The following is a 25003-nucleotide window of genomic DNA, read 5'->3' as shown; positions in this document are numbered from 1 at the left end:
AAATTTCATAAATGATCTATCTCGATGATAATCGCCGGCTGAAAATAATCAATTGATAATTTAAAAAGTTCTATACAGATAGAGGTTAATGATCGATGATTTATTGTCGAGTATTAATTTTTTTAATCCATTTCTGAAATCATTAAATTGATTTCTTCTTGATCCACTGAATAGAAGAAAAGCGATCTTTGAACTTGAATGATTTAATTACGATTAATTTTATACAATTATTAATTTTTTTATTTTTAACAAATAAATTAGCTCTAAAAAATTATTTAAAAAAAATTGCATTTATAATTTGTTGTAAAATTTTTTTAATAATTTTTTTTTTTATTTTTAACTTCATTTTCATTTTTTATTTTGCAATAAATAAATTAATTAATTGTAAAATTTTTTTTATTTTTAACTTTATTTTCATTATTTATGTTGCAATAAATAAATAAATAAATTAATTAATTAATTAAAAAAAAATCCTAAAATATATCAAATTTCCGTCAAATTTTGTGATTAATTTTTGCATAAGAAATTTGACATATATTTTATGTACTGATTAAAAACTGAAGATAAATACGGTTTCTCTAAATTGATAATAATCAAATAAAAAAAAAAAATTATTATTGAAAAACAAGTATATCTGAAAGATAATAATTTTTTTACAGCAAAAAATATTTAACACGCTAGAACAGTAAATGTTAATATCGAAAATCTTAATAGATAAATCCAATTCACAATTTTCTTATTACACGTGACGTACTTGAACTTGGAATATTTTTAAAGTAGTTAAGCTCCCACTGTAAATCCACTTTCAAAATGTCTTAATTTAAATACAAGAGCAAATAAATAAATTCCTTTAAGTAATTATGTGAATCACTTAATTAGTCACTCGGATCATCTTTGTAAATGATGTTTATTAAAATTTAACAAAACAAACACAATTTCAACATATGTCAATCTCTATATCTTGTTATTATCCTCAATATGCAATATTTACTCAGTAAATAATTAATCATTTATTTGTTTATTAGTAAATTTATTGAAAATTTAATCCCCGATTCTGAGAAGTTATAATTGTTAACACAATTGACACTACTAATTATTAGAGCAAATTTATTAATTCTAGCAATAATGGTAAATAATTAATTGACATTTTATTGCATAATATTTATTTTAAACTAAACTCTTGGTGGTTGTTACATAATTATTTTATAAAAACTATAATTATTAAAATAAAAAAATTTTACTATAAATTATATAAAAAATTACCTTTAAAATCAATTTTTATAATGATTTTTTTATAATTATTGTAAATAAATAATTTTTTAAATAAAGGGGAAGTAAATGGTGGCTTTAGAACCCACGGAGACTTTAATTAGAACTAAACCAAGGGTAAGAACAACTATAATTGTCAATTGCCAAGAGAGAAAGAGTAAACCTGATGTTTTAAGTACGTCAGCAAGTGTCGGGACGAGTTATTCTAATTTTGGCCACTTTGTCCGAATTTATATCACATCTCACCAATCAGCAGCACAAGTGTCTGCACCCAGGCATTATTATTGTTTTTATTACTGGTTACTTTATACAATATCTGCAACAACAAACTAAATCAGTTAGAGTCTTCTTAATATAATAATATTTACTTACTCGTGGTCTAGTCTAGAAGACATAAAGCCGCTACGCATTTTACATCCAATCTGTCTTTCGAAAGAAACATGTGACTATTTATTGATGCGTATTACAAATAAATCTGCAATTAGCAATAACTAAAATCAAAATAATATTAAAGTATAAATAAAATTATAAAAGAATTATTATGCTGACATTGAAATAATTTAAAGAGAGATGAAATATTAATTATCAGTGCAATTAAAAATTCGTAAACAATTTTTGACCTATTAAGAGGTTTTTTCATGTCATGGATAATAAATCTTTTACACTGAGAAGAAATTTATACTATAATTATAACGAACCTTGCATTGTGTTTTTTCAGGATCAACTGTGCATACTTTTGTGTTTTTTTTTTTTTTTTTATTTATTATTTAAATATATATATAAATATTTTTTTTTAAGCAATTTTATAAAAATTGCATGAAAAACAAATTTTAATTTTTTTTTTAAGTACATTTTCATGCAAAAAAATTTTTATTTAAATATTCTAGAAAAATAGTCTTATTGCGTTATTTGGCTTCCAAGGTTGAAGAGACAATATTTTTATCAGGCTTTATCTTGTACCAAACAGATTCTCTGAGCCTGAGTTTACTCGCGACAGAAAAAAACTGTGTGAACGTATTTATTAACACTTTAATGTAAATAAATATCACTCTTAATTAATACATTAAAAAAAGTATTAGGTTATAATTATAAATAACTGTCATTATATATGTTTGATTGATTGATGACCTATATAAGTATTTCAGTTATTTTTAACTGTCATTGTTTTACTTGGACGTTAAAAAATATTATTTGAAATAATTCCGGATTGAACTGAAAGTTTCTAGCTTTATTGCATCATCCTTAAAAAAAAAAATTTTTTGTATTTGTCTTCTACTTTTATGACTCAAATAAAATTTTGTTTTTTTTTAAAATACAGAATTTTTAATTATGAAATACTAATTCAATAGTCGCTTTATTTATAGTTTTTTACTAAACCTGCGTTTGATTTCACATCAGACAGCATATGACATCTCTGGTTAAAAATACTGATTGAAAAAAATTGAGAAGCGGTCACTTTATGCAAACTGTATGTCTAAATAATTTAAATTATTAAGATGAATTCGAATTTCATAATTTTTAATTCTTTTCAATTAATATTTTTAAACAAGAATTTTTTTTAAACAGAATCCGCGTGTTTTTTTACACTCAAGTTTTAATTGTCTTTGTATTAAAAATTTACTTTATAAAAATTTAATATTATATATTTAAATAATTATTGTAAATATAATTTTTTTGTTCGCAAAAAATAAAGATAATATAAGAAGCAAAAATAACTTTTTATCTTAAATAAAATCATAAATGCTAAAAATAATTGTCAAACTTCCGTATAGATAAGATTATTAATCAATACTTTATAAAGTATACTGTAAGCTTGTCAATTGACGTATCAATAAAGCTATAAATTATAAATTTATAATTTATTTGAAATTATTGGTGAAAATAAATACTTGTAATTTTTAACAAAATTTCCTTTCTTCTTTTAATTTTCAGGAAAACCTGCTAGTGATAATAAATCTTTACAATCCTTTCTTAAAAAGTTGATGTGACATTTTCATTTTTGTAGCTTTTCGTTGCTATGGTGACCACTATGGCAACAATTACCATAACAACGTTTACCGTAGCAACGGTTACTATGGAAAAGATTACCATAGCAACGGTTACTATGGAAACGGTTACCGTAGCAACAACTGCCGTAGCAACAATTACCATAGCAATGGTTACTATGACAACGGTTACCGTAGCAACGGTTACTGTGGAAAAATTACCATAGCAACGGTTACTATGGAAACGGTTACCACAGCAACAATTACCGTAGCAATGGTTACTATGGAAAAGTTACCATAGCAACGGTTACTATGGAAACGGTTACCATAACAACGATGGTGCCGCAACTAGATAACCGCGAACAAAATAACCGAACGACATTATAACCATATAAAAAAATAACCGAACGACAAAATATTATAATCAAAATATTTTCGCATCAACACACACACAATCCATGAAAAAAGGACACATATAAATAATAAGCTTCGTTTTCTGGCCTATTTTCAAATAAAAACACATAAAAACCATGTTAACAGGGCCCAACACGATTATCCGCGTTTGTGTTGGTCTTATATCGAATAAACACATACAAAAACATAAATTATCAATTTAATGTACTTCGTATCATTTATTATAAAATCTGCAATTGTATTATTATTTTTTTACTTATAAATTTAAAAATTATGTTTAGAGATTAATTGAGGAATTAAGTTTCAAAGGGGTATCTTTTTATTTTTGATTAATCGAGACAAAAAACTGGTTATCTCTAATTGTAAATATTTTTATTGAACTTTTTTAATTTAACTATAAAGTACTATAGGTTATGAAGCTACAATTTGATTCTCATTTAGAAATCTTTATAATTTTCAAAGTAATTAATATATAAAAGTTAAAAAAAACAGCTCTTTTAAAATATCAAAAGATACCCTCTTGAAAATCAGCTCCTTTATTATAAAATCTTATGTTCTGGATATTTTGTCGTAAGGATATTTTGTCCATGGTTATTTTATCCACGGTTATTTTGTCTAAGGTTTTTTTGTTACGGCGTCAGCAACGATTACGATAGCAACGGTTACTATGGAAAAAGTTACCATAGCAACGGGCACCATAGTAACGGTGAAATATTAATGAGTAAAATTGTAAAAAATATTGATTAGTTAAATTGTTGATAATAAACATTCTGACAGAAGCGCGCAAAGCGCGTTCGATTTTCTAGTATTCCTTTAAATAAAAGCATATAACTCAAAATTAATAAAAAAAAAACAAATAATATAATTTTTAATAGTCAAGTATCTTCATAGTTATAAATGTCAAGAAAATAAAATCACAAACTTGTCAACACTCTTCAAGCAACAAAGCAACACGCCCGTATTACGCTTGAGAGTTAACCTCGGAAATTTTTTTTTTCGTCGTGTGTTGTTTTTTTTGATTCGGTAGAAACAATGACATTATACCGCCAACTGGAAAATTAATTAAACATAACATTTGATTTTTTTTTTTATAAAATTATAATAATAATTATTATTAATTAAAATGTATTGTCTATTCGTTAAAATAAACTAACCTATCAGTTGACCAGTCAAACAAGAAATTAGTATTACACAGTAGTGGTCGATAAGATAGCTGAATGCTGTGTTACCAATCAGAGCACCGCTTCTCGCAGACAGAGAACCAAGTGCCGCTGCCGTTGCTCTGTAAGCAGTAATTATTATCTCTTCTTAGTAAAATAATCTTTTTAGCAATTGCTTTTGTTGCAAAATAAGGCAAAAAATTTTTACCTTAATTTAGTTGGAAATATTTCAACGACAACACAGCAAATAACTGTGGAACACACTGAAATAAGAGCTTCGAACAAGGAAGACAATACCAGATTTTCTAAAGAAGAACGTACAAAAAATAATCCAACCGTCGAAGCAGCACAAATTACCATACCAATGGCTGAAATAAAAAAATTATTTTACAATAATCAATATTATTAAGAGAATAAGAAAAATTTTGTGTTCAGGATAGTCATATGATAAAATCGATTTTTTTTTTTTTTTGTGAAATTTAGTTTTATTGCAAAGGTGTTGATTGGAATTTTTGCCTTTTCAAAGTTTCATATTATTTTTACCGATATAAAATTTGTTATGATAAGTATTTAGGCTGCATTCGAAAATGCTCTATCTCTAGATACATAGTTAAGAAATTACTCTGTATCTTGTGAATTATTGATATTTTTAAATATATAAGCTCATCCCGATGTTACACTCATCAAGACCTTTCATTTGAGTACCCACATTAATTTTTCATATATTTATATATATTATATATATGTATATATGAAAAATATATCAAAAATGCATGTGGGTACTCAAATAAAAGCTCTCGATTAGTGTAATCATCAGGATGAGCTTATATCTTTAAAAATGTCAATAGTTAAGAAAGTACATTGCAATTTAGTATAATTAAGAAATGACCTTGTATCTCGAGAAATATTTGCATTTTTAAAGATATAAGCTCACTTCGATATTATACTCACCAAGACCTTTCATTTGAGTACCTACATGCATTTTGATATATTTTTCATGTATACATATACATAATATATATAAATATATGAAAAATTGATGTGGGTACTCAAATGAAAGCTCTTGATGAGTATAATATCGCGATGAGCTTATATCTTTAAAAACGTCAATATTTAAAAAAGTACAGTGCAATTTAACAAAAGTAATTTTTTAATAAAGTAAAATTTTATTTATTTATAGTTCACAAGTCACGGCCGTAACATAGTGACTGCAAGGTTTCTAGTAGTTTATAAAAATAGATATTGTTGTAATAACTTACCCAGTGAAATTTTAAATCCAATCCGATTGACAAACATTGGAAACAACACTGCGATTGGAACTGAAGCTACGCCCAAGATTAACGTATGGACATAAACTTGGGTATTTATTTCTTTATGACAGTCTTGGGGATTCAAGCTTTTGATCTTAAATCAAAAAAATTATGACATTTGAATATTTATTTCAGATTATTATTAATGATAGTAAAATTGATCAAAACATCTGATTATTTTTGGATTTTTTTTTTTAATAAATATATTATACCAAGAAAAATTAATTAGCAAAACTAATTTAATAAAAATGAAAAAATTTTCAAGTGTCTAGTAATTTAGTAGACAATAGAAAACTCACTGCGGTCGAATTTGTTATTTTAAATTCAGAAACACGACAAACAGAAGCATGTTCATTCGGAAAAGCTGTTTCAAATGCTGCGAATCTGTCAAATAACTCCGGGAACCACATCATTAATGTGTACATCGATGAAAAAATGCTGAACATAATCGTACAGACGACCAATGTACGTCCCAAAAATGGTGGCTTCAAAAGAATTCCAGTTTGTTGAAAAAGCATGTTGGTCAACTGAGTAAGCTTGCTTTTATTCAACTTCTCTTCTGCTTCCATATTCAATAATTGAGAGACTGATGATATTCCGCACTTGTTGAGCTCAATCTACAATAGAACAATTATCAATTATATCCAATGAATTTTAAATGTTAATTTAATTATTGAAATTGTACAAGATACTCGTCTGGAGATTTCCCGGTGTTCTCAAAGTAAATTTTTGATAACACTCGGAATAATTCCTCTCCCATTCCGAATTCCGACAAGTACTTTGGTGTTTCGGGTAAAAAGTACAAACACACTCCGATGATCCAAGTTGGAATTGAACAAACAATCACAAATAGGTTCCACGAATGAAAAAAAAATCCACCGAAGTCAACGTCGATAGTAATTGGGATTATTATCCAACCAAAAACTGTTCTAAAAGGAAACAATGTTTTAAATATTGCACAAAAAGAAAAATTTTTTTGAGTGGAAAATAAAATTCTTGGCTCAAGAAAATTTTTGGGTGCTTGAAGGAAGATCGAAGTTGTGTTGGATAAAGTAAAAATTTTTCTTGAAATTCTATTCTTGGTGGAAGTAATTTTTACTTAATTCAAATTATCATAAATACTTCATACAATAAATTTTTGGTTCTATGATAATTAATCCCTGGACAAAATATCCCCGACAATTGATATCAAACAGACAGAATTTATTAATAAAACCATATTGTAATCGTGTTGCGCCCTTTTAACATGGTTTTTGTGTGTGTTTATTCGATATTAGACAAACACATATGCTTTTAACCATGCTGTGCCCTTGAATTTTTTTTTTTTTAACTTTCGAAAATTATGACGAATCCGAAGGATAACTTGTCGGGGATATTTTTTTTTGGGGATATTTTGTCCAGGGATATCAAATCCTGATACCAAAATTTTATATTCGATCAAGATCATTTACTTCAACTGAGAAAAAAATTTTCTCACCTTGAGAAAATTTTTCTCTTGAATATTTGATACCCATTTTAGATTATTTTAGCGCCCAATTATACATATTGAATGAAAAAAAAAAAAAAATGATTCCATATTATTTGATCTTTCCATTTGATATGTTAATCAATAAAAATATTAATGAAAATTTACTCTCAAGATATTTAATTTTTTGGAGTAAGAGAGAAATTTTCTCAAGGCAAGAAAATTTACTTCTGTCAAGGACTAAATTTTTTGGAGCAAGGACTAAATTTTCTCAAAACAAAAAAATTTTCTTGGATCAAAATACGTATTTCTTAAAGCAAGAAAATTAATTTGTTGGAATATAATTATAAGAAAATAATTTAGAAGAAAAATATTTTCTCGGCTCAAGTGAACCTTTTTTTCTGTGTGCAAGGAAATATTTAAAAATAATAATAATAATTCATTAATTAATATAAAATTACGCGAAGCGATAATTATTCCTAGAACAACAGGTATCTCCATTGTAGACAATATTTTTTTTCTGTAAATCGCTGGTTGGAATTCACCGACGTAAGTATAAAGAGTCGCCATTTGTCCGCCTAATCTGTAATATTAATAATATTAAATAATAAACCTTAATTTTTAAGATTTTATTGTAAAAACTCACGCAAATCCAACGATTGTTTTACAGACAAATACACCCCAGTAATTGGGTATCAGCGAAGCAAGACAATCAAAGCCTGCTTGAAGAAATAAGCATCTTAATAAAGTATGTCGCCGACCCATTGTATCAGCAAGACAACCCCAAATGTAAGCACCGCATAGCATACCTTAAAAATTATTTGTTTTTTTATTAATTTAATCATTATATTCATTATTATAATTACAATTACTTATATATAATATAATGAGTATTCTTAAAATTTAATTATTGCCACATCCGGGTAAACATTTATATAAATAGTTGCGTAAGATTTATTTTACTCATCAAACGTCATTGAATAGGAAAAAAAAAAAAAAAAAATAAATAAAAAGTAATTGTAATTAAAATAAATTTTATAAATAATTACCAAATATAAAACCCGTGTTCAGTCGACCTTTATCGACAGTTGACATATCGAAATCGCATGCCGCTGATGGCAGAATTAGTCCTAATATATTTATTCCAATTCCAGCGTTCATACACGTCAAACCACTCACAACAGTAACTTTGTAGTTGAATTTTCCGAAGCCTGCCAAAAATAACAATAATAATATTTTTTTGATTAAATTTTTTAGTCTGATATTTTTTAATTTTTTTTTTCTGACAATTTTTTAATTTTTTTTTCTCACAATTTTTTAATTTTTCTTAAAAAATCTACTTTTAGGAAATTATTTTTTAGATTTTCTAAAATAGATAATAAATTTAATTCATTTTTAATTTTTAATTTTAATTTTAAAATTTAAAATTTTAATTTTAATAAATTTTGTGAGACATAGATAGATAGATTTATTTATCACTGTACAACAGTAAAAACTGCTTTTTACAATTTTTCAACACAGTGTTATATATTATATTAATTTGAATCGTATTAAATAATTAAAGCTCTGGTTCTAGCACCACTTGTCACTTAATTACTTACTGTATTATTAATATCACTCTTTACAATATACAAAATTAAAAATTTTAGATTTTTAAAATATTTTAAATCAAATTAAATGACATTAAATTAAAAATTTAGGAAATTGACTTTTAAAGCACTTGTTGATAAAAATTAAAAGAATTTAATTTAGCCTCTATTAGAGATTTAAAAATAAAAAAATTGATTGCACAATTTTCTGAGATATAAATTTTTCTTGTTAAAAAATATTTTTAAATTATCAGAATTTTAAAAATTTTAGTATCATGCATGATATTTACCCGTAGCATTGACCGCCAGTTGTGTGTTTATTTCCGCCTGCGATTGATCCGAGTCTTCTAATTATTTTATCAATATTAAAATGAATATTAATATTAACATTTGTTTAAAAAAAAAAAAGCGTGTGATAACAATTTACCTTCTGCATTGATTAAATCCTGAGCAATTTTGGCAATACTGATTTCAGACGGACGAGAATTAACTTTAACATTTTCAGTTCCCATATTCAAATACGTCTCGTTAGTTTTGTTGACTCTAAGACAACTGATCTTGCATCGTATCCCGAGTGAGAGGCATCTTGATCATGAGTCGCGATAATCGTCGACTGGTCCATTAATTATCTTGTTACTTATGTCTTGTATGTACAATAAACATGTATTGTAACCAATTCATTATTCTATTATCAACGTTTTGCATCATGTCGCAATTTATAGAATTAATCAATTTTATCAATACTTTGTTTATCATTTATATTATTCATACATCTGATATTCTCAGATAGCCAATAGTTTTCATCTAAAGTAGTGATATATATATTTTACTGTATATATTATGCAAATAATTAAATAAGATAGAAAGCGTTAATTTTGTTTAGCATCTAGACTTGAAATGCGAAAGTCAGTTGGCAGATGCAAGCCAATCCGTTGGCATTGCACCGGAAAAACTATTTTCAGCTTTCAGAATATGTCAAGTGCAAATCACCAGTCACTGATCAAGTGTCTTAAATTTCTAGCGTTTTACAAGAATCAATTACAAAATTTTTTCTTGGCATAAATTTTCAATAAAATTCTTGGTAATTTTATATTTTTAAAATTATTTAAATTTTATTAATGTTAAAGACGGAATTTATTTTTATTTTATTGGATATTGAATCTTGTTTCCGAGATAGAGTAGTAAAACGACAATAGAACTGTAAACTCTATTGGTTTTGTTCCTTCCTACTGAAAATAAAGTAAATAGGAGACCATTTCCTTGCTTTCTTTACTTCTCTCATCGCCGGATAGTCATTTATTATTTTCAATTCATTTTCTTTAAGCTAAATAAATACATTTAGCTGGTGGATTAATCGAACAATTGATTTAAAGTTCATGAATAGATACGAGTGTCAACACGGTAAATTATCCTCGATAATGACTGTCGGAATTATTTTCCAGAGGGTGTAAATTGAGAGTAAGTTCACTCGATATCTTCCAATAAGAATTAACCTTGAGCCTATATTGCGCTACGATTTATAGCTTTGAGTTAAGGTTTCATCTAAGGTACTGGCGGGTAATAAGCTCTAGCTCTATAGATCTAGCTGAGGAAAATTTTAAGAAAAATCAAAAGTATTGCATTTAAGGGGATATTTTAGTCTAGAAGCATGAATTTCAGGTAATTTTTTAAAATGCCGTAAAAAAAAGGTAATTAAAATTTTTACCATCCTTTTTTTTTTTTTAAGTTATTTATTAACATTACAAGAATACAGAAAAAAATTAAAAAAGTTGAAAATTCAAAAAATTAGCAACTGATCAAGTGGGAGGGGGTTTCAAAAAATTGACACGTGACCATGCGCACGATTCCAACTCTCCTAGCAATCTGAAACAAAAAAATAAAAAAGATTATTAATCTAGAGTAATTTCGCTATGGCATGAACTAGGGAAAAGTTGAAAAAAAATTTTTCACAAAATGACGACTACCTGAAAAAAAAAAAAAATATTTTTTTTTTACTACCTTTTAGCAGATTTCATAGAAATCTAACTATTGCATTGATCCTCATGACGGAACTTTTGAAAAATTTTGCTATATTTCGACTCAGTTCGTTGAGCTGATTCAGAAAATACATATGGTTCAAAAATTTATATATGTATAGATATACGAAATAACGCGGGGCTTGTCACGACGATAGCGTTTACAATTTTAGACGCATCCTTCCCAAACTCAACATACTTAATCTATTGATAAATACCAAGGTTAAGTTCGAATTTGAGCTAAATCGGTTGAATAGTTTAGAAATTATAAGAATTTGAAATTTTCAAAATCGTAAAAATGCATATTTTTCCACTTTCTTCCTCGAATAATTTCCGAATGCTCCATTTTATCACATTTTCGACAATTGTATCTGTAAGCTCTATAAAAAAGCTACAATTTTCATATATTAACATATATTTAGATTGGAAAGTACTTACTATTAAACCATCAATTTATGAAATTTGCTGTTGCATTCATTTCAAAAATAGTCAGATTATCTGTCTATCGGATTGTATTCACAGATTTCCGCATCACCCGTGAATTACTGTGTTAAACGATGCGCTCTCAAGTAATTTTTAGATTTTAACATTAATTTTCACGGAAATCTACTTTTTTTAAATTTAAGGGGTTATATCCACTTGTGATTTTCAAAAAATCGATATTTTTTTTACATTTTTTGAATGTACATATATTCAAGAATATTCTCTGAAAATTTCAAATCGATCCGACAATTAGTTTCGGAGATATGAGCGTATTAGTAAGAACGTCTCCGAGCGTTCGAAAGTAGGCGGAGCACGAGCCGGAGTAGCAGCTGTTTCTGGTAGCTTCTATCCTTTGGTTCTCGACTTATATTGTGTTTGGGACCCTAATATAATAATATAAAAAATCTAGTTTATACCTGAAACCTATGTTGAGGAATTTTAGGTTAAAAATATGTGAACTCATCAGTTAGAAGTGATCTTTCACGTGGACAAGTTGTGTTTGTGCTCAGTTTATGTATTTCTCAGTGTGTATAGTTTAATTAATTAAAGTAAAAAATGCCTCGTAAAATTAGCAGAGAAACCAGCATAATAATTGTCCTATACGAAAAAACTCGTGGTGTTCGTGGCAAAAAGCGCGAGCCTTGGGAACTTTGCCCAGCTATAAACATGATTATGAGGCCTTACCACCTGATGTTGCAACAGCTATTTTTCCAATTTACGAAGATCTAAGTAACAAAAAATTATTGGAACGATGCGTTGGTGGTTTTACCCAGAACAATAATGAAAGTTATAATCAGCTGATATGGAAAATAACTTCAAAAATTATTCCAGCTGGCTCTAAAATTGTGGAAATAGCTGCAAACATTGCAGCCGGGGTCTTTAATGAAGGTAAAACATCTCTTCTTTATTATATGAGTGCTATGGGATTATCACTTGGACCCAATACTCATTTCTACGTGAGTAAAGAGGACGCAGAGCGCATCTCAATTTCGGACGCAAGAGCGCAAGGGTCGACGCGCAAGGGGAGAATGGCTCGTAGACAACAACAACTAAACATTTTGGAGGCAAACGACGAAGCAGAGGGTTCCTCTTATGGTGCTGGAATAGATGACACGATGTAAGTTGAAAAAAAAATTTTTAATTTAGTGTAAATCGTTCCCGAAACTTTAAACGCGTTTATCTCAAAACCGTGTTTTCAGAGTCGGTGAACAAAATTTCTCCGAAACCGCTAAACCGATCGGTTTGAAATTTTCACACAACTTACTCAGATATATTTTTCAGGTAATGATCGAAGGAATAAGGTTTTGGACAATAATTTCGATTTTTTAAGCCACTTTGAAGTGAAAAATTTTCATGAAAAACTGAATTTTTTTTTTGAACGGCCGCCATTTTGTCAAAAATCTAAATTTTGACTAGACCTTCGATCATTACCTGTACTTATTTATTACAAAACTAAATATTTTTGGTTTTTCGTTTTCAGATAATTTGGACCAGAGATATCTTGTTCACCGCCAAGCACTTTTTTTTGGAGGTCTCTCCGCAGATCATCTACAGGAGCTAGGGGATCCAATATTTTTTTTTAAATAAACCGCTGATTGTTAAAGTATATTAAATTATGTTTAAGTACATTCTTTCCATTAATGTATAAAATAAAATGCCTCTTTGGAAAAAAATTCACAAAAAAACGCGTTTTTTCTGCCTCGCAAGTGGATATAACCCCTTAATAATCAGAGCTTTCAAAGTAAATATTACATTCTAAAATGTAACTCTTATAAAATCTGTAATAATTACATTTGAAACTGTAATTTTTCCAGTTTTCATCACGAAGCGCCACGTTGCATTATATACTGTAATTTTTCGAGTTTTCTTTTTTCCGTATAGACAGTTTTATTAGGTTAGCAGCTATTTTAGAGTCGATTAAATTTCGCTTGGGTCTAGAAAAAAAAAATAAAAATGTTAACTTTAATAAAAATAATTACCGAATTAATATTATCTTGTATTTTGAGTCTATTAATAAATATTATTCTTTGTAAACATTTTGATGATTTATTTGATTTTCCAAGATGTTTTTATTGCATCAACATTTAAATTGAATAATTATTAGTCAGTTTAAATGATGTAAAGAGAAAAGTATTATCATTATAAAGATAATTACGTATAGATTGAGAAGAAGTAGATTCTGCACTGACGCAATTTGCGGAAGATGCGAACGTAATCAGTTCTTAAGGTCAGCTTGATATTGCTTCATTGGAGATGATATTTTATGAGTTCAATTTAATATACTACAATAAAATTAGTTATCGTATCTGTAAATAAGAGACAATGCGTTTTTTAACCATTATTATTTTTAGTATATTTTATTTCACCAGCACGTGTTGCTTGTACTGTATTGCATTTTTATGAAGGTCGTATCGTCGTTGTACGATTTCCTTATGCTTATTCGCAGTAGGTGAATTATTCACTGATTCTGAAAAAAATTAAAAAAAAAAATACTTACTTAGAACCACGTGTTTTATTAAAATATATCTAAATGTATAAAAACCATCGATTTAGATTGTTAAATAAAGTGTGATTGCGAAAACCATTTTGTACTTTCACTTTGCAGATAGAAAACTAGATAGAAAACTTGTCTGCAAATTGCATCGTAAAAAAGCTATAAAAGCACCTTCAAAAAAATCCATTTAAATCTTTTTATTTTATTTATTTTTCTTGTTTAAATGCTTTTAAATTTCTTCACTGTTTTTAAATTCCCCGAGTTTTATTGACAAATAACTTGATTAATAATTTATCTCTGAAAAAATAACAATAAATTGTAAAAATAAGTAATTAAGAAAAATTAACATATATTTTCAATATTATTTACATATATATTGTAATTTATAACTACTTGTCTATCTGCAATTAATTAATTAAATAAACGCTGTAGTGTTTTATTAATTAAAAGATATCTTGATTTTATGCAAAGTTTTAAATATTTATCGTTTATTAAAAAATATTATTAGTGCACGCATAAAAATGATTTTGTTGAAATAAAAAAAGACGGGATAAATGAAAAATATGTTGTGGTGAAAAATGAGTAGAGTATAGCAACAAATCTATTAGTTGATTAAACAAAATGTTTCAAGTTGTATGAAGGAAGGCAATACATGTAAACGCCTTAATTTTTACCGTTTTCTGCAGATTTTTTTAACTGGGAAAGAATTAATGAATCATTTTGAAATTTTGTAGAGTCATTTGTTATATATTGAAGTACAGAAAAAAAATTAAAAAAAATTTTTTTTTTCAAAATCGCCGCCGTAAAAATGAATCGACCCTCTCGGAAAAAAACATCAATTTGCGGGCATTCTCACTTCTCGTACGGTGATTGGAAATTAAAAAAATTAGTTTGTACGTATTCAAAAAACATATATCATCTAGTTAAACCAATAAAAAAATCAAAAAGTCAAAAAATCGTAAATTGGCACACCTCAGAAAGAAAAGTTAGATTTTTACCCTTTTTTTTCGATGGTTTTTTGGTAAAAAGGTTAATTTTTGAAAATTTTTTTGGAATGTTAGAGGTTTAACTAGAAGCTATTACTAAAAAGTAGACGGGTAAAAAATTTCATTGGAATCGATTAAGAACTTTTTGAGTTATTCCGCCCGCAAATTTCAAAAAAGTTGTTTCGAGAAAAACGTGTTTAAAGTTTTGACACTCGCTCAAGCACCGAGTTAAGGCGAAGCACTTAAATGAGTTTTTAATATGTAAATAATGATAATTTTGTTTTGAAAATTTACAGGCATATTTTTGAGATGATATTCTAACGATTTATAAAAAAAAAAAAAAATCGACTTTTTTTTTTTACATGTATCGCCTTCCTTAACAAATCAGTTTATTAAATCACAAAATCAATTTGTTTCTCTAACAAAATGACTTTGTCGCTATAACAAGGTGATTTTGTTGTAATAATAAAAGTAATTTGTAGCCAAAATATTTTCCAAATCCTCTAAAGCTTATCACAAAAATGATTGTGTATAATAAAACTCAATGGGTTATGCCAATAAATTTTCATTGTTATTCTTACAAATTCTCTTTATTACTTCAACAAAATTGTCTTTGTTACTCCAACAAATTCTCTTTGTCATTTTAATAGAATAGTTTTGCTGTTTCAAAAAAAAAAAATTTGTTATACCAACTAAAGTATTTTGTCGAATCAACTTAAAGATTTTGTTATAGTAAAAAAACTGTTTTGTCGTTATAACAAATCAATAACTTGTTACAACTTAAATTTTATTATTTAAACATATAATTTATCACCCTTATGTTAACAAATTAATTTATTACCAAAACACATCTCAGATTATCACAAAAAAATTTTTTTCTGCGTGTGTAATTAAAATTTCTAGCCACTGATCTACTTATAAAAATTTATCAACAGACATAAATCTTGACGTTCCACGTCAATATATTTATAAAATTAATTTTCTTTCCCGGAAATTAATCACCGAGAAAAAAAAATTCATCTGTCAATAAAGTCTTGAATTATTTGAAACAATAGAGTGACAATATAAGTACGAGCGGAACATGATTCCTATTCTATTTAGCATTAAAGAAGATACATTGTCGGCATTACATCCATCCCTTTTTCCCCTATTCGCGTCATCATGTTGCGCTCATTTAACGTTTATACGTTTTCATCCCCTCGCAAGGTGGTTGCTGCTGCTATCAGTTGAACGCTGGACGTTCTCCGAGTAACACAATACTTTCTCTTAAATTAAAATAATAATAATAAAATACACTATTTATTTATAACAACAACAAACTTTATATTTAATATTTCTTCTTTGTGGGAGTGAACAAAAGCAATCCCAGCTAATGTGAATCCTCGCTGAAGTTAACATCTAATTATCTGACAAACTTTGTTTTGTTTCTGGTAATCCGAGTTGGATAAATTCAGTGTAACTTAACTTGCTAATAAAAACTCTGAAATGTTTAAAATTATTATTGATGTGATGGATAATTTAAAAAAATTTTATAGTTGAAGAATATCAATTGAAATTTTAAAATAAAGGAGGTGTAAAGTAGAAAAGGGAAATTAAAAAATAATTGAGGAAGATACCTTATTTTTTTTTATTATGGTGGATAAATTGCACGACTACCAAGGCTTCACCGGACGTCTCCATGGAGCTCGTGACAAATTGAGTGAAAAGTGGTCGGGCTTCAAGCAATGGAAAGATGAAATCCCGACAAACCAAGGCATTGCGGGAGTTATTAACCACTTTCGTAATCCACCTAAATTAGAGCGAACTTTGGAAGACTATTCTCATGTTTACAGGTAAGTTTTTGTTCCATTAGTTAATTATTTATTTATTTTTTTTTTTTTTTAATTAATAAACATTTCCTGGTACTTACAAGGCAAAAGACACGTGGTGAACTGGTTCGAGTGTCAGCAGCAGTGATGGGGATTGAATTTTCCTATGCTGCAGAAACGGCCTTTGTGTCGCCAACCTTGCTAAAAATTGGCGTTGACCATCAACATATGACACTAGTCTGGGCTCTGAGTCCCCTCGTAGGATTTTTTGTGACACCCGTTTTAGGAAGTGTCAGTGATCGCTGTAAATCTCACTACGGGCGAAGACGACCCTTTATTATTATCCTGGCGATCGGAGTTTTTCTAGGTACAAATATTTTATTTATTTTTTTTTTTGTTAATAATTTTACTGAAATTAGAAAATTTTTTTAATTTTTATTACAAAATGATTGTAAAGAAAAAAGATTTAAAAAAATGTAAATATTTACAAGTGGGGTCAACCATTTTAATTTTCATTTTTTGGAACAAAATTTCTATTTGATTTTATTGATGTATTTTTTTTTTTAATACATAAAAAAATGAGCAATTAAAAAAAAAAAATGTTGATTGTCAGAATTTTAACAAATTTTTAAAAAATTTATAAATTTTTTAGAAAATTTTGATATTTAATTTTTTTTTTTTTTTTTTTTTTTTTTTTATTATTTTTTTTTTATGTACACGGAAAGAACAAGATGACACTGGATATCATCCCAGATTATACTAAGTGATATCTGTGGTGAAAAAAAATTTCAGATAATAGCTAGAAAAATCCAGATTATACTGAGTGATATCTGGATTATACTCATTATAATCTGGATTATACTCATTATAATCTAGATTATACTCATTGTAATCTGGATTATACTAGCTACTATTTAAAAATTTTTGCCCTCAGTATAATCAGAGATGATATCCAGTGTCATCTTGTTCTTTCCGTGTACTTTTCCAAAAAAAAATATATCAAAAACATCGAAGAAAAATAAATTAGAAATTTTATCCAATAATATAAGAGCCAAAATTTTTGAAGGCAAAACAGCTATCGAAATCTTTATTTTTTTCTTTCACGACATTTTTTATCATTAATGCGCCGTAAAAACAAGCAGAATAAAAAAAATTACAAAATTTTAATTTTTCATCTAGATATGGCCAAAAATAGGATTGACCCCACTTGTAAATAATTAGCCAATTTTTTTTTTTTTTTTTTTTATTACAAATTGACTTTAAAGAAAAAATAGTTGAAAAATATATATTTGTAATTTTTTTAATTTATAGATGTGGAATTTTTTTATTAAAATTTTTTCATAATAATTAAATTGTTGTAAAAATTCATAAAACTTAAAGATATCTGTACATTTCAGTAACATTATTAATACTAGATGACAGTTTAAAATATTTTTATTTTTAGGGCTTCTTCTGGTACCCAATGGCGAGAAAATGGGGTACGCATTCGGAGACCCTTTACCTTTGCCTAATCATACTAGTCCACTAGGTCATCGATTGACTGCTAAAACAAGTAAACCGCTAAATGAAAGTCAACCAGCAGTTCCAACTTCTTCACACTCGTGGGGAATTTTTTTCACCATTTTGGGAACTGTATTGCTGGATTTTGACGCTGACGCTTGTCAGAGTCCTGCGAGAGCCTATCTTCTAGATGTCACCATTCCAGGTCTGTAAATTGTCAATATTAATTTGATATTATTAATTATACTTTAAGGGAGGCGATACATGTAAAGGCCTTAATTTTTACCGTTTTCTTAGGATTTTTTTAACTGGGAAGGAATTAATGAATCATTTTGAAATTTTGTGGGGTTATTGATTATATATTGAAGTACAGAAAAAATTTTTTTTTTCAAAATAGCCGCCGGAAAAATGAATCTGCCGAGATCCTCTTGGAAAAAAACATCAATTTGGGAGCGTTCTCACTTCTCGTATGTGATCAGTACGGTGATCGGAAATTAAAAAAATTAGTTTGTACGTGTTCATAAAACATTTATCTTCTAGTTAAACCAATAAAAAAATCAAAAAAGTCAAAAAATCGTAAATTGGCACACCTCAGAAAAAAAGTTCGATTTTTACCCTTTTTTAGATGGTTTTTTGGCAAAAAGGGTTAAAATTTGTAAATTTTTTTGGAATGATAGAGGTTTAACTAGAAGCTATTACTACAAAGTAGACGTGTAAAAAGTTTCATTGGAATCGGTTGAGAACTTTTTGAGTTATTCCGCCCGCAAATTTCAAAAAAGTCGTTTCGAGAAAAACGCGTTTAAAGTTTTGACACACGCTCAAGCGCCGGGTTAAGTCGAAGCACTTAAATGAATTTTTAATAGGTAAATAATGATAATTTTCTTTTGAAAATTTACAAGCATATTTTTGAGATGATATTCTAACGATTTATGAAAAAAAAAAAAAATCGATTTTTTTTTTTTTACATGTATCGCCCCACTTCAAACCATTTATTCATAATAAAATATATCTGCAGATGATCATGCAAGAGGGTTGAGTACCTTCACGATAATGGCAGGACTTGGTGGATTCATGGGATACGGCTTAGGTGGGATAAATTGGGACGCGACAGCCATTGGAGTAGCTCTTGGTGGTCATCTTCATGCGACATTTACATTGATAACAATAATATTTATAATTTGTGTAAGCTATACAGTGACCAGTTTCAAAGAAATCCCTCTCTATATGCTCGAGCGAGACGAATTTAAGGCTATGCAAGCTCAGCTGGTTTGTAATTTGAATAATTTCGTCATTGAATATTTTTAATTTATAATTTATAATTGCTTCATTAATCACTTATTAATATCTTTAGATGGACAGCCGGAGGAAAAGTGAGCATAACAAAATAGCTGATGATGAATGCGCTTCCTATGGAACTCTTAATACTCCTGGTGAAGCTACTGAAGTAATTTATTTTTATTGTTACTTTTAATAAATTTACTGTCAATGGTATAGATTATCATGATAGTGAAATAGTGAAATAAGCAGACGTTCAAAAAATTTTATTTAGGAATTTAATTAGAACTAAAAAAAAAAAATATTTCACTTTTAGTTTTTCAAATTTTTTATAAATTGAATTTTTAATTTTATTTTTTTTAAATAATATTTTTAATAAGAAATATCCTAAAAATTTTCAGGTGATTTACCAATCATTTGATTATTTTTTAATTTTATTTAAAAAAAAAAAATTTGTTCCGAAAAATTATTAAAAAAAAATTGCATATTTAATTTTTTAAAATGTCTAAGGTAAAAGACTCAGATATTGACACTTGCAATTTTATTTTAATAAAAAAAAAAAAAAAATCAACTCTGATAAATTAATAGATATAATTTTTAAGTTATAAATTTTAAGATATGTAATAAGGATCAGGTGAAAAGACCATCAATAAATTCTAACACAATTATTTATTATACGATATTTCGTCGGTTTTATTCCGACATCCTCAGGTATCTAGTTTCACAGACAAATAATACAATGATTTAAAAAAATTAATTATAAATAAATTAATATAAAATCAATGCTATTACTGAAAAGTAAATATCAGCAAATAATAACAAAAAAATTAAATAAAATTACAAGCAATAAAAAATTACCTCGAATATTCTGTCAAAACATAGTCATACCAATAATCATTACAAAAAAATTCAGAAGTACAATAATACATGTGTACAAAATTCTCAACGTCAACCAGCTCATAAATAAATAATAGTAGATAATACAGCTCCAAATATTTATGATTTATAATACTATCAATAATTTAAAAGTTATTGACATAAATAAATAATCAAAAATATTCTGAAGTCACGAGTAATTTCTCAACTAAAGACCAATTTTAAGATTATTAATTTTTTGAGAACATTTTATTTTTTTAATTAGACTAAAATTGCAAGTGTTACAACTAGTGTGAAAGCCTAAAAAAAAGGCGATTTTTGGGAATTAAAATCAAAAAAACTCCTGTATGAATTGTTTTAAAATTTGAAGGGTATATTAATACATATTTTGAGACTATACAGTAAAATTTTTGAAGAAAAAAATTAAATATTTTTCGAGTTACACGCGATCTCCGACGGCGCTAAAAAAAAAGGTCCTCCATTGGTGATTCCGGCCTTCTCCATGGATAAAACCGAAAAAAAAAATTCTCTTTAAACTAGAAAATATTGTCCGCATGATGATTCACGGTCGAGAAAAAAAATATAAAAAATTGACAAATTGGCGGCGTTTTAAAAAAAAAAAGTGGAATTTTACCCAAAATTTTGGTCGTTTTTGGCCTGCCAAAATTCGATTTTTGATCAGACCAAAAAACTGGAGGGTCATTGTGTGAAGAATTATTTACAGAACATGCAGAAAAAAATTTGGTATTGATCGGATCATTTGTCTTCGAGTAATCACTCCAGCAAATTCAAAAAATGCTGTTTCGAGAAAAACGTGTTTAAAGATAAAATGATCCTATTCTACCTTCCGAGCGGCTACTCTTTAAATGGCTGTAATTCAAAAACTCTTTGAGATATTGATTTGAAATTTTAGTATGTTATTTTTAAAAGTACAACCTATCGATATATGAAAAAAATCTATTTTTTGAAAATTTCACACTAGTTGTGCCCCTTAAGTATCAATTTTTTCTCATTTTTTTTGCCATATTATTTTAAAATTAATTTTATTTTAATTTACAAACATGTATGGGTAACATTCACATTCCATGCTTGTAAAGGTGGACCATCTTAGGAACTCCGTCATCCATCTTACGGCATTAAATAAATATTTTTATTTCTAGATAGAATTTTTTTTTTTTTTTTTAATTAATTTATTTGTTAAAATAATTTAAAAAAATGATTAAATTAATTTTAATTCCATAAAATCCAAAACATACTGACTGTTTAAGGAATTCAACCTGAAACCCTTGAAAGTTGATTCTCCAAAGGAGTTAGGATCAGTGCCGATGGTGCCAGAAGTAACCCCTGAAATAGTTGCAAAAAATGAAGATGACATTGATGTAGATCCCAAAGCGACGCTCAGAGAATACTTAATGTCGATTGTTTACATGCCGCACAGTGTAAAAATGGTTTGTCTAACAAATTTGTTCTGCTGGATGGCTCACGTCTGCTACTCGCTCTACTTCACTGACTTTGTCGGCGAAGCTGTCTACGGTGGGGATCCAAAAGCTCCGGAGGGCTCGAAAGAACGTGAGTTGTACGAATCTGGAGTTAGATTTGGATGCTGGGGGATGTCTATGTACTCACTGTCATGTGCCTGCTATTCTTTGGTTATTGAAAAGTTGATCCAGCGATACAAGTGTGTATTATAAATTTATAATTAATTAATAAAGTTTTAATTTTTAGTATTTATAGTTTTTTATAACTAATTAATTTTTTAGGGCTCGGAGAGTTTATATTTGTGGATTATTGTTTTATAGTTTAGGAATGATGATGATGGCTGTGTTGAAACACCCAGTTGGTGTGATAATATTTTCCTGGACTGCAGGAGTTATGTATTCGACGTTATTTACAATGCCGTATTTATTAATCGCACATTATCACGCTTCATCCACGGTAATAAATTATTTTTATGTGAATAATTAAGACTACTGTAATTTGTTGTAGAAAAACAACTTTTTATTATAATGTGATAGAAATTAATATAATAATTTTAAATGATATTAAAATCAGCTGATTTCTGAAAATGTTATAATAAAAATTAGAAATTTTTTTTTAATTTCCCGAGTAAAAATGAAATTGTTATTTTATACGAAAAAATAATAAATTTCGTTCGACCGCTAAAAATTTACCAATTCTAAATCATACCTACAATTTCCCAAAAAATGTCATAATTAATTTATTACGCAATAATTAATTAAGAAAAAACCTGACTAGAAATTTTAATATAAGACCTTTTGTTCAACCTCCTTTTATTCAAATGCCTAATATTAAAAAGAAAAATTTTTTTTTTAAATCAGAGTGAAGTAGCGCGAAAATCAATAAGATTTTTTTAGTCGTATTGTTGATGTAGATCAGGCGAAAATCATCTTGGGGCTCCGGACTAATAATTATAATTGATTTAAACTAAAAATTAAAATAAATTGACAGTTATCAGCGAACTTTAGTATCATTTTGAAAGATTATAGTAGAATTAGCCGAGTGCTGTTAAATTTTAGAATTTTTTTAATAATTGAATTTTTGTAATTAAAACTTTTTTTTTTTATTTCACATTAAGAAATTTATAGAAACTATTAAGTAGTGTAATTTTTGTTGAAAATTTTTATCATAATTTATTTAGTAGAAAAAAAATTTCTAAAAATTGACAACTGTCAGCTAACTTTAGTTTTATTTGTTGAAGTTAGCTCACGTATGATATTCTCTTGAATTTTTTTTTAAAACAATTAAATAATTATAATCAACGTCTTATGAAAAATTTCACTTGTACACGGAAAGAACAAGATGACACTGAATATCATCCCAGATTATACTCAGTGATATCTGTGGCGAAAAAAAAAAATTAGATAGTAACTAGTATAATCCAGATTATACTGAGTGATATCTAGATTATACTCTTTGTAATCTTGATTATACTCATTATAATCTAGATTATACTCATTGTAATCTGAATTATACTCGTTATAATCTAGATTATACTCATTGTAATCTGGATTATACTCATCATAATCTGGATTATACTAGCTACTATCTGAAACTTTTTTTCACTCAGTATAATCTGGGATTATATCCAGTGTCATCTTGTTCTTTCCGTGTAGACGTGTCAAAAAGTTTTTTACTGTTATTTTTTTTTTAATATTTTCTTAGTAATTTATTTATTGTAAAAATCACAAAAATGACAGATGTCGGCTAATTTTAGTTTGATAAAATTTTTGGGATTTCTATAAAAAATGAATTTATTAAAAAAAATATTTTTTTTTTTTTTAAATAAAAAAAAAAGAGTTGTTAAGTTTAGTATGATAAATAAAAAAACTTGAATTTAGTTTTCAGTAACTGCAGACGGCGAAGCCGTACACAATGATAAAGTACGAGGACTAGGTACCGATGTTGCAATAGTATCATCGATGGTATTCCTCGCACAATTTTTACTCTCTTGTTGCCTTGGTACGATTGTTAGTATCTCGGGTACTACTACCGCAGTTGTCGGTGTTGCCAGTACACTTGCTGCCTGTGGAGCATTATCAGCGACCCAAATAATGTATTTAGATCTTTGAAACAATTATTGTATTACTTACTTATTCGCTTGTTTCTGCTAATTATTAACGAAATGAATACTAAAATTTAAAAAGCTGCGTTGGATTTTATCATTTTATATAAATTAAATAAAAATTACGTATATATATTTTTTTAACATCTTATCTATTAAAAAAATAAAAGTAATTATTTTTTGATTGTTTGTTATTGCTGTAATTGTTATCTAGCGTTTGAGGAGAATCAGTATTAGTTGAATTACGCGTTAATAGTTATTGCGTGTTAGTTATTTACATTAATGCACAAAAATTAATTAAATTGATCGTTAAATATATGATTAGACTTATGTTAATTGTAAATACTATAAATTATAATTATAATTGATTCATTGTATGACGTGTACATATCCAACGTTAAATAAAAATAAACATTTAAACTAATATTTTTATTTATTTAAATCTTTACTAGCAACCTTGCAGTCACTATGTGACTGCTGTGACTTGTGAACTATAAATAAATTAAATAATGACTTTTCTTAAATTGCACTGTACTTTGTTAACTATTAACGATTTTAAAGATGTAAGCTCATCCCGATGTTACACTCATCGAGAGCTTTCATTTAAGTACTCACATCAATTTTTCATATATTTATCGTATATAAATATATATAATATATATAAATATATAAAAAATTAATGTGTGTACTCAAATGAAAGGTCTTGATGAGTGTAATATCAATATGAGCCTATATCTTTAAAAATGTCAACTGTTCACAAGATACAAGTTAATTTCTTAATTATGTATCTT

General features: G+C 27.4%; 2 protein-coding genes across 5 annotated transcripts in view; one reads left to right on the top strand and one right to left on the bottom strand.

The window, feature by feature from the left end:
* The window catches only part of Lovit (loss of visual transmission), a 36515-nt gene extending 11860 nt beyond the window's left edge, over window positions 1–24655 (top strand). Inside the window, exons 1-9 of one of the 4 annotated variants that reach the window (XM_074238272.1) lie at window positions 9944–10273; window positions 16831–17002; window positions 17083–17345; window positions 18423–18683; window positions 19494–19744; window positions 19830–19922; window positions 21898–22307; window positions 22390–22564; window positions 23989–24654. In XM_074238272.1, the coding sequence (XP_074094373.1) occupies window positions 17126–17345; window positions 18423–18683; window positions 19494–19744; window positions 19830–19922; window positions 21898–22307; window positions 22390–22564; window positions 23989–24219 (1641 nt within the window). In that variant the 5' untranslated portion in view covers window positions 9944–10273; window positions 16831–17002; window positions 17083–17125 and the 3' untranslated portion in view covers window positions 24220–24654. Of the gene's footprint in view, window positions 1–9943; window positions 10274–16705; window positions 17003–17082; window positions 17346–18422; window positions 18684–19493; window positions 19745–19829; window positions 19923–21897; window positions 22308–22389; window positions 22565–23988 lie in introns of those variants that run through there. The other 3 variants (XM_074238270.1, XM_074238271.1, XM_074238269.1) reach the window with 3 other exon arrangements.
* Window positions 3108–9804, bottom strand: LOC141524407 (synaptic vesicle glycoprotein 2B-like). The gene is made up of 11 exons (XM_074238273.1): window positions 9620–9804; window positions 9483–9539; window positions 8653–8814; window positions 8250–8412; window positions 8065–8186; window positions 6824–7062; window positions 6438–6755; window positions 6088–6232; window positions 5037–5196; window positions 4823–4950; window positions 3108–4718 (listed from the first exon to the last, which is right to left on the bottom strand). Exons 1-11 carry the CDS (start codon window positions 9702–9704, stop codon window positions 4630–4632), a joined length of 1668 nt encoding a protein of 555 aa, XP_074094374.1. The 5' UTR covers window positions 9705–9804; the 3' UTR covers window positions 3108–4629.
* Window positions 24656–25003: the final 348 nt, after the last annotated feature.

This window comes from Cotesia typhae, unplaced genomic scaffold (genome assembly GCF_013202065.1).
Source record: "Cotesia typhae breed Kobodo isofemale line unplaced genomic scaffold, CoteBio_Ctyphae contig_22, whole genome shotgun sequence".
Classification (NCBI taxonomy): Eukaryota; Metazoa; Arthropoda; class Insecta; order Hymenoptera; family Braconidae; genus Cotesia; species Cotesia typhae.
The sequence above is the reverse complement of the archived record's forward strand: the minus strand, read 5'-3'. Positions and strand labels throughout refer to the sequence as shown.

What these genes read in the sequence shown, in the direction of transcription:
- LOC141524407 (XM_074238273.1), bottom strand. Translation starts at nt 9,704, where the DNA reads ATGGGAACTGAAAATGTTAAAGTTAATTCTCGTCCGTCTGAAATCAGT. An exon ending in AAAACAATCGTTGGATTTGC is followed by an intron (nt 8,187 to 8,249) that starts GTGAGTTTTTAC and finishes TTAATATTACAG; the next exon opens with ATTAGGCGGACAAATGGCGA. An exon ending in TTTGACTGGTCAACTGATAG is followed by an intron (nt 4,719 to 4,822) that starts GTTAGTTTATTT and finishes TTAATTTTCCAG; the next exon opens with TTGGCGGTATAATGTCATTG.